General features: G+C 35.1%; 1 protein-coding gene across 1 annotated transcript in view; it reads left to right on the top strand.

Moving 5' to 3' along the window:
• Positions 1–430: 430 nt before the first annotated feature.
• Positions 431–10402, top strand: part of SLC25A40 (solute carrier family 25 member 40) — a gene marked incomplete at both ends in the record, with an annotated part of 31873 nt that continues 21901 nt past the window's right edge. Inside the window, 3 exons of the mRNA XM_081970673.1 lie at positions 431–530; positions 1121–1180; positions 7558–7664. Of these exons, the coding sequence (XP_081826799.1) occupies positions 431–530; positions 1121–1180; positions 7558–7664 (267 nt within the window). The remainder of the gene's footprint in view (positions 531–1120; positions 1181–7557; positions 7665–10402) is intronic.

Below are 10402 nucleotides of genomic sequence, written 5' to 3'. Positions count from 1 at the left end.
CTACAGAATTGCTGTAATAGATAAGGCTGAGTTATCTTCTAGGTGATCACTTAAGGTTGTTCAAAAGATTTCATGATAAACATAGGACTAACTTAACTGCTTTGAAACTAACATGTTAACTTTGGAATCTCTCTGCTGATTAGAGCCAATCCAATTAACAAATAAAATATAAAGTATCCTTTGTTCTTGTGAATGGCAGTTCCCATGTTTTATGGGGTCAGAAGTATTTCATAATCCATAGGTGTTGAGAGTATCTCTGATTCAAAGAAAAAAAAGTGTTTTGGTTTTTTTTTAAAAATGCTTTTGGAATTACATCCTAGCCTGAAAGATTGAAGCAAATTCTGACTGGATTCTGGAATGTTTCTCCTGTGACAGATCAGAGCCATAAGGTTTAATTATTTTTAACAGGTACCCCCCCCCCCCAAGAAAAATGGAGGATTGTGAAGCCAAAGGAAATATATCCCGTGGAATAACAACTTTTCAGCAAATTGTCTCTTCCTGTTGTGGTGCTATTCTAACATCCGTTTTGGGTAAGATCAAATATTAGAACCATTTAAACTTCCCTAAATCTGCTTTTTAAGGGACACGGTGGCTCAGTGGCTAAGATGCTGAGCTTGTCAATCAGGAGGTCAGCAGCTCAGCAGTTTGAATCCCTAGCGCCATGTAACAGAGTGAGCTCCCATTACTTGTCCCAGCTTCTGTCAACTTAGCGGTTCGAAAGCACATAAAAATGCAAAAAGAAAATTATGGACCATTTTGGTGGGAAGGTAACAGCAGTCCATGCACCTTCAGTATTGAGTCATGCCGGCCACATGACCACAGAGACGTCTTTGGTTCTCTGGCTTAGAAACAGGGATGAGCATCGCCCCTATATCCAGAAAACAACTAGCACGCATGCGTGGGGGAAAATTTACCTTACCTAAGTGTGCTTTTATAGTATTGTCAGAATGCTCCTTTCTTTGTGCTCAGATAAATTCAACTGTTGTGCTCTAGAAAGCAGAGCTTAAGTTTTTTCTTCCCTTAGTTAAAGTTACATAGCTAGTTCTGTTTCTAATCAATTAACAATCTATTTATTAACATAAAAAAGCATTTTAACATGTTGTTTGTTTGATTGTCTTAGTGACACCTCTAGATGTTGTCAAAGTTCGACTACAGGCTCAAAGCAATCCATCCCTGAAAGGTAAACCCATATCTTTATGTATTTGCAGTGTTGATGGGAGATAAAATTTGATAATTTCTTCTCAAAAGTTAACATTTATGAAATTGAGATTACTCTTTAAGTCCATGTTAGAAATGTTATTTGCATTTGCTGATCTGCACTTGCTAAGATGAATATACATTTTATTTGATGCTGATTTGTAACATAAAGATACCATTTGGTATGTTTGCTTTACAAATTATTAAGTCATATATATTTCCCCACTATTTTGTTCATACTTTCAAAGATTTTTTTCTCTAGTTTCTATCGGTATTGTTTGGAATAGGTATAGCAATCTTGGTAATATATTCACCTTTACTACTGCTATTCTTCCCATCAATGATAATTGTAGATTTTTCCATCTTTCCAAGTCTATTTCTATTTGTTTTCTCACCTTATAATAGTTATCCTCCTTTAGTGTTCCACACCTTGATGTCAGTTGAATACTCAAATATTTCACTTTTTTCACCACCTGTATGTCCAGTTTCCCCATCAATTCTCTTTTCTGTTTTTCCATCATATTTTACACCAGAATTTTTGTTTTATCTTTATTAATCTTCAAGCCCACTACTTCTCCATATACTTCTATTATTTTAAATAGTTTTGGCCCTGTTTCTATTGGATCCTCCATAATAAACACCAAATCATCCGCAAACACTTGCAATTTATTCTCTTCTTTCTTGACCCTCATACTTTTTACCTCTTTATTTTGTCATATTTCTCTATTCAAAATCTCAAGTGTCAGTATAAATAATAATGGTGATAGTGGACATCCTTGTCTAGTTCCCTTCTTAATCGCTTCCTGTCATATCACCATTTATCATTATCTTTGCCGATTGGTTATTATATATCGTTTTAATCATATTTATAAATCCCTCGCCAAAACCCACTATCATAAATTGCCAGTTCACATCATCAAAGGCCTTTTGAGCATCCAGAAAAAACAGCGCCATTTGCTTTCCTGGGTGGGCTTCATAGTACTCTAGCGTGTTCAATACAATTCAGTGTATTGTCTGATCTGTCTCGGGGAGGAATCCATTTTGGTCTGTATGTATAAACTAATTTAAAAGTCTCTTCATTCTTTCTGTCATTGATGCAAAATTTTTATAATCCACATTTAATAGTGAAATAGGTCTATAGTTCTTTACTTCTTGTGGATCTGACTCTTCTTTTAATGTAAGTATTATATATGCCTCCTTCCATGTTTCTGGTATTTTTGCCTCCCTTAATAAGTCATTATTACCTTGCTCAATACTTCTTGTAGTGTTAAGTACAGTTCTGCCGGTAATCCATCTGGTCCTGGTGTTTTTCCTTTCTATTGCCTTTTGATGCCTTCTGTAATTCTTTCTTCTAGTGCCTTCTTAAATTTTTGTGGGATTTTGGTTATTCCAGTTTTCTCTAAATGTTGTCTTATTTTCTCTTCTGGAACCCTCTCATGTTGCTACAACTTATTGTAGAAGTTTTCGATTATTTTTCTCTTTTTTCATTTAAATGTTGTATATTCCCTTCTTCATCCACCAATTGACTTATCAGCCTTTTTTCTCTTTCCTTTTTCATCTTGTAAGCCAACCAATGTCCTGGTTTATTTGCATTTTCAAAAAAGTTTTGTTTTGACAATTTTATTTTATTTGCTGAGTCCTCACTTTCTATCACGTTCAATTTATGTTTTTGCAGTTCCATCGTATTTTTTACTTTTTCATTTTGTGGATTTTTCTGCAGCTCCGTCTCCAAACTTTTGTACTCTGATTCCAACTTCTTTTGAATTTGTCTGTTCCGTCTATTCTTTTTCCCGAAATATGTCATTGCAAGGCCTCTGATATATGCTTTACAAGTGTCCCATACATTCTATAATGATGTGTCTTCCTTTCTATTTTCCTGGAAGAAATATGTCAATTCTTTTTCTAAATATTGCTGAACATTTTTTTCTTTCAATATTCTTGAATTTAAAGTCCATTTCCCCTTTTTCCTCTGTCCCTTCCAAGTCATTGATATTGGATTGTGATCTGCCCATGTACTTATATCTATGTCTATCTTAATTGTTTTGAATGTTAGCTCTGTTGACATCCATATCATATCAATTCTTGACCACGACAAATGTCTGTTTGAGTAGAATTTATAGTCTTTCTTTAGGGTGTCTTATTCTCCAGACATCTTGCAAATTTAATTCTTCCATCATCGTGAAAAATGTTTTGGGTAGGATTTTTCTCAGCTTCTTGTTCATCTTTGTAGGTTTATAATCTATTCCATTATTTACGATTGCATTAAAGTGTTCTAATATATATATACACTATATTGCCAAAAGTATTCGCTCACAGCTGCTTCTGATTATTTGGATGAGTGAGCGAATACTTTTGGCAATATAGTGTATCTTCATAGTCAAAATCTATTATCTTTTTGAGTAATTTTCCAAAGAATTTTTCTTTTTTGTCATTTGGGACATATATTGTCACTAATAATATCTTTCTCATGCTCATGGTTCTTTCCACCATCAGTGTTCTCCCCTCTCCATCTTCAAAAAATTTATTGGATTGGGTTGTCTTTCTAATATATAATGCTATTCACTTTTTGCTTTGGTCAGCCAAAATCGTATATAAATTACCTAGTTTTGCCTGTTCCAAACAGTTTCTATGTTGCTTTCTAATGTGTACTTCCTGTAAGCATATAATGTCCAATTTCAATTTCTCTAATTTGTTGAATGCTCTTCTTCTTTTTGTTGCCGAGTTTAATCCATTTATATTAATGGAGATTACTTTTATTTCTTCCTCCATGTCATTGGTTTATAGGTTTAGTTGATCTAATTGTTCTTAGCTCCCTCTGCTCCTTTGACACTTTGGCCCTTGCTCCTTCTCTTAACTTTTCTTTTCCTGTTCTTTCTCTGTCTCCCTTTGATCTTTCCCCTTAGCTTCCTGGTGTTTAGCTCCTTCCTCTTCTCTTACCAGCTTTCCCTCCTGTGCTGCTATATGTTGTTAATAAAATATTTCTGCTTTCTCTAGTGTGTGTAGTAGTGTGTAGTAATCTAGTACATATTACTAGATTACAGAATCTAGTAATCTAGTCTGTACCTTTGTTCGTGCCAGTTTACCAAAATCTCTTCTGGAGTAAGCCATCTAAAACTCACCCCTTTTTTGATCAGATTCTTAGTCAGAAAGTGGTATTCCTTTCTTAGTTCTCTGACCTTCCTTGGGACTTGCTAATACCACAATCTCTGCAGACTTGTATTTTATTGTGGTACTTCTTGCTGCTTGCAATATTTCATTTTTTAGAGTTTTTTTGACAAATCTAACATGTACCTCTCTGGGCAAGTAGGCAAAAGGTGACCCAAAGTAACCAAATGAATTTTTTAAAAAACCTTTAGTATGAGTATCCAAGTTTCTAAAAAAAAAACCTCCGTATGAAAAGTGGGGAAAGAGACTCTATCAGGAAGACATTTCTCAGCAGCCCATTATAATGTGGCAAGGGAAGGCAAGACAATGTTTACACAGCTGGTCTTATTTCTTTCTTCTAGTGGATTTTTATCAGTTCATTGTTATCTACTGTGATTCAAGGTCAACTCTTCTTAGGCAGCTTTTATCGGGCACCATTTACTACTACACAGCAATGCAGACAATTAATTCAACATGTTTCCTTTTAAGTTCCTGGCTGCGAAAGCAAATCTCAGTGATTTTTGAAAGTTACCAAGAAAATCAAAGGCATGGAGTGAAAGTTAAACACCAAAAGCTTCTGATTTGCTTTCTTAAGCAATTCTCAAGTTCTTTCATTTCCTTTCTTCTATCTATTGGTTCTGTCTGTTCACTGCTGGCTCGAGGAAGGGAGAGCTTTGTAGCGTCTGCTTTCCCCCTTCTGCCACTCTCTCTTTAAAAATCTTTAACCAGAGGTTAAAAAGTTAATTTACAGGAATGTTGCACTTTCAAGCACTCTTATTATCTCACCCAGACGTTCATCACGTTGATTCTCGTGCTCTGTCTGGCCTTCCAGCTAGGATAACTCGCATTGGCTACCTTTCCTGCTTTGGGTCCAAGGGCAAATACAGGTGCTTTAGGGGAGTTGTGGGTTTCCCAACCATAGCTACTTGCACCCCTCCTCTTCACTATCTCTCCAGGACAGCTATGGTGGAGTTAAAATAAATAACCCCTCCCCCGAACAGTAGGAATCTGACGGTTCTTCAGAGAGCCTCCGGAGAACACGTCCTGTTGCTGGGATTCATGCCACACCCCTCCTCAGGGAAAAAAGCAAGAATTAATATAAAAATGTTACAAGATGCAAGGATTCAAGGTGGATTTGGATTACCAAACTGCGAATTGTACTATCAAACATCCGGTATAGTTGTATGAAATAATGGATTTTACTGAGGAATACAAGATTATTAATACTGGAAGGGCATGATTTGCAACTGGGTTGGCATGCTTTTATGTGGTATGATAAAAGTAGGGCACATGGCTATTTTCAAAGACATTATATAAGGAATGGATTATTAACAATATGGGAAAGAGTGATAGGGAAACATTATTTAGAAATACCAATGTGGCTTTCAACAATGGAAGCATTGACACATCCAAATATTAGTAGTATGAAAAATATTATTAGATACAAAGACATCTTAACAGAAAGGGGGGAACTAAAACAAAAACAAGAATTAGAAGAACAAGGGAGTGATATAGGCTGGTTTTCACAATTGCAAATACAATCAAGATATGAAAAAGATAAAAGAGTATGGTTTTAACTTAGGAAGTTCAGAGTTGGATAAGATACTTATGGGAACGGAAGAAAGAATAATCAAGGAACTATATAGCTACCTATTAAGAACTATGCTAGAAAAAGTGATAAAAAATACAATGTTAACTTGGGCAAAGAATTTTGGCCATACAATTAAACTAGAAAAGTGGCAACAACTATGGGAAAGGAATTATAAATTAACCATGCTTACAAAGCTTACAAAGAAAAGTTATACAAAATATTTGACAGATGGCACATGTCACCCAGAAAACTATCTAAGATGTTTAACTACAAGTCAGTCAAATGTTGGAAATGTTAACAAGCAATAGGTTCATACTACCACATGTGGTGGACATGTGCAGAAGCAAGGAAATATAGGACTAAAATAAAAGTATGGTTAAATAAAATGTTACAACAAGAAATAGAATTTAGACCAGATATGCTTTTACTAGGTATTATCCCAAAAAAATTCAAGAAAGAAGGTACCTATTTAATTATACCTGTAACTACAGCAGCTTTTTACTAGGTATTTACTAGGTATTATCCCAGAGAAATTCAAGAAAGAAGGTACCTATTTGATTATACATGTAACTACAGCAGCGAGAATTGTTTTGCCCAAAATTTGAAATTAAATAAGCTACCAACAGACGAAGAGATAATAAAAAAGATATTAGATTGTGCAGAGATGAATAGTTTGACAATGAAAATAAAGGATAAAGAGGAATCAGAGTACTTCAAGACGTCGGGAATATTTTATGATTGGCTAGAGAAAGCAAACTAGAAAAGAAAGTAAGGAGAAGATAATATACCCAGAGACACACTATTAAATGGAAAAAGGGAGGGGGGAGAAGGGGAAAACAGAAAGGAAAGTATTAAATATATAAGTATATATTCAAGAGCGAGATATAAAGGGAGGAAAATATAACCAAGGTAGATTAGTGAAGGTAAGGGAATAAGAAATGATACTAAAATATTTGGGTTGACGGAAATACCATCCCAAGGAAACATAATATACACCAACAATAATAGAAAAAGAAAGGGAGAGAGGAGGAGAGAATGAAAGGAAAATGGGGGGAAAGAAGAAAGAAGTAAGGAGGGGAGGGTGGAAGGAAGAGGAAGAGAAGGAGAGAGGGTAGGAAGGGGAAGGGGAAGAGCAGGAGTAGGAGAAAGGTAAGGGAAGAAGGGAGGAGAAGAAGAGGAGGAAGGAAGGAAGTAGAGAAGAAAGGGAGGGAGAAAAGAAAGGGAAAACAGGAGGTGTTACAAAAGGAAAAAGGGATGGTAAATAAAGCAACCCAAATTGTACATTATAACTTATTAAATAAAATAATAAATGTACAAGAATGATAAATGTAAAGAAGAATAACAATTATGTGAATGTATGCTTAAAATAGTATGTAAGAGAATAAATAAAAATTCTTTGAAAAAAAAGAAATTGTTAAGTCATCTTTTTAAATTATATAAAATGAATACATGAAATTATGATTACACCATTACTTTTACCTATGACACTCCCATGTAACATTCAGGATATTGTACAAACTTTATATATAGATAAGTATATACCGAAGTCTTCCAGTTTATGCTGTGTTTCATCAACCCCTTTGCAACACTTAGGAGAAAAGATTTCTTGTTTACTTCTTTATCAGGAAAGTCTTTTTTGGATTCTGATGGATTGACCGATCACATTTATCTTTATGAAAATGGAACTGGCAAAACCTGGAATAAGACATCTGCCCGTTTTACTGGCATGTTGGTAAGAAAATGCATATTCATTTCCACTAGTATTAACTTTTAACTCTTCAAAGGTTGCCTGATCAATTTCAATTTTGAAATTTAATTAGATAATTTCATAGCATTTGAAGCTCAGCAGAAATACACTTCATTGCATTATGATAATTTAAAGTTAAGTTTTCCCATTGCATTTACATTTTATAAGATACTTGGTACACCATTGTCCAACAATTGCGAATGAGAAGATTAATATGATAGAAAGAAAGAAAATAAAAAATATGATTGATTAATTAATTCCTGTCACTTAACTTATTGTAAAAGTAGGCTATGATGTATACATGATACTTGAGATGTGTTCATATGATAATCTAGCCAATAACATTGAAGCTATCATGTTGTGCAAACCCAAATCCAAGTAGTAATTTAATCATTCAGCATGTCATATAGCAGGCCAGTTTATGGTTTCTTGGTATGTTATAATCATACCTTAGGCAAGGAAGTAGTTGGGTGTCCTTGCAGACAATCAATTTTTCTCAGCCGTAGAAAAACAGGCAGTGGCAATCAGCTTCAAAAATGTGCAAGGAAACTACATGGGCACACAAATGTAAATATAGTTATAAAGTGCTCTTAGTGTCCTAGATTACTGAGGCCCTTTTTGTGCCCTTGACATTCACAATTCCATTTAAATAAAAGCTTCTGGTCTTGGTGGAAAGCATTTAGCTCATTGTGGTTTATTGCAGAGGTCTCCAGTCCCTGGTCTGTGGACGGCACTGGTCTGCAGCATGCCGGAAGCCGGGTTGTGCAAATAAGCCAAGCCTCATTTGCAGGCAGCAGGCAAAAACATGTCTCCTCTGGTCTGCGGAAAGTCCCACTCCATGGAACTGGTCCCTGATGCCCAAAACATTAGGGACGCTGGTTTATTACATCTTCTTAGTTCAATTTTGCATGATTTAATAGGAATGTTTCTTGATTTAAGAAGGAATGAAGTTTGATTATTTTTACTTTAAAGATCAATTCATAGATATATTTATATTTTATAATACTTTATATTTTATATAAAGTAACATTTTTCTAGGTATAATATATTTATAGATAAATTCTTCATACTTCATATTAGTATTTCTCAGATCAACACTGAAAGAGATGTTCACAAAAGAACATGCAGGTCCTACTTAAATTAGCAAGTGTGATGAGGATGATCAGCCTCTCAAACGGATTGTTGTGGAGGGCCAAACAATAGGGCTGTTGCTGCTCTGGCCCCTGCTCCTATGGGCCAAATAGGGACAACCAAAGGGCCAGACATTGCCTGTGAGCCCTAGAATGCCCAGTCTCTTTTCAAATGATGCAAAATTAAGTGTGTTTGTTTGGGTGTGAGTTTGGGAATGGTCAGACAACAGATACCACACACCTACAGTATGCCAGGTTTTTTAAAAACATTTTTTTTATTAAGCTATTAAATATATAGTGTTTGGTAGATAGTTCAAAAAATCAACAACTTGGGAGGCGGGGCCGAAGTCGCAATGATACAGCATGCGATCTCAATACTCTGAGATCGCAGTTGACACTTTTGCCACTGGGGGGGGGGTCCAAATGGACCTAAACCGTCCCGCAGAGACGATAAACAGAAAGAATACGTCTTGCTGATCTCAGGGAAAGTGTTTCCAGCTGGTGAGGAAATTTTATTGTTTTAAGAGTGACTGCCTATAAAAAACGTAAAATAAATTTAAATTGGAGAACAGAAGAAATAAGCAGCGGAATTACATTTGGAATAGTTTTTGACAGGGGGTTATCTTTTTTCTTTCTCAATGCTATCTTCATGGACGGAATTATGTAAGACCTTTAAAACAAACGGACTAAGCTTTCCTCTTCTATTTTCCTTTTTTTCATTACTCTCTGCAACCTATGGTCTAAAACTCTCATCTGTCATTACTGTGGAGGTTTTTTTAAAACTCATTTAAGAATTAGACTTTCTCTTCAACTTGAAATACAAAAAGACACTTTCTTTCTAAAAAGGAAAGAATTTGCAGCATTGTGGCTAACACTGCTGAAGTTAGGCTTTGTGTATTAGAAACAAAACACCTTTACTTTTTTTCACGGACTATCTTGGCTGGTACCTCAAGGTCTTATTGCTTGTTTACAGAGAGAGATAAGAAGAAACAGATGTTCCTTTGAGGTATTTCTAACCAGAGAGAGGTGATTAAAAGCTACTAAATTAGAATAACAGTGTTTACATAGTTGAAAACAATGGCGCTATCACAGCAGGAGAAAGAGGCTTTAAGTCTGCAAAACATATTTTCAGAAATATAGAAACTATCAAATATACGCGAGAGGATTGAGCAGAAGTTGGATGATTTAGTCCAGTTAACACAAAATATGATGCGGAAGTTGAAGACGTTCATCAAATGGAGAAAGTGGCAGTTAGAATCAAAAAAATGAAGAGGAAAATAATTATAAAGAAATTAAAACTGCTGATATTTATGATGATGGGTTCATCTCTGAAAATGGAAAGAGTGGAATATTGAAAGAGGAATTAAATGGAGGGGAAACTTACTCCAGATGGAAAGATACAGAAGAAGAAAAAATAAAATAATTTATGGACCTAAAGAGAGAAATCTTTTCAGCAATAGTTTTGATAACACCACTGATAATTATAGATAAACTGATTTGAGGAAACAGAAGAAGGGCATCGAAATTACAAGAGAGACCTTATAAGCAAAGAGCTGCTAAGAGGAGTCCATACAAAGTTGATTAAAGAGAAGA

Source organism: Natrix helvetica (genome assembly GCF_964273705.1).
Source record: "Natrix helvetica genome assembly, chromosome: Z".
Classification (NCBI taxonomy): Eukaryota; Metazoa; Chordata; class Lepidosauria; order Squamata; family Natricidae; genus Natrix; species Natrix helvetica.
This window is presented reverse-complemented; position numbering and strand designations above follow the sequence as displayed.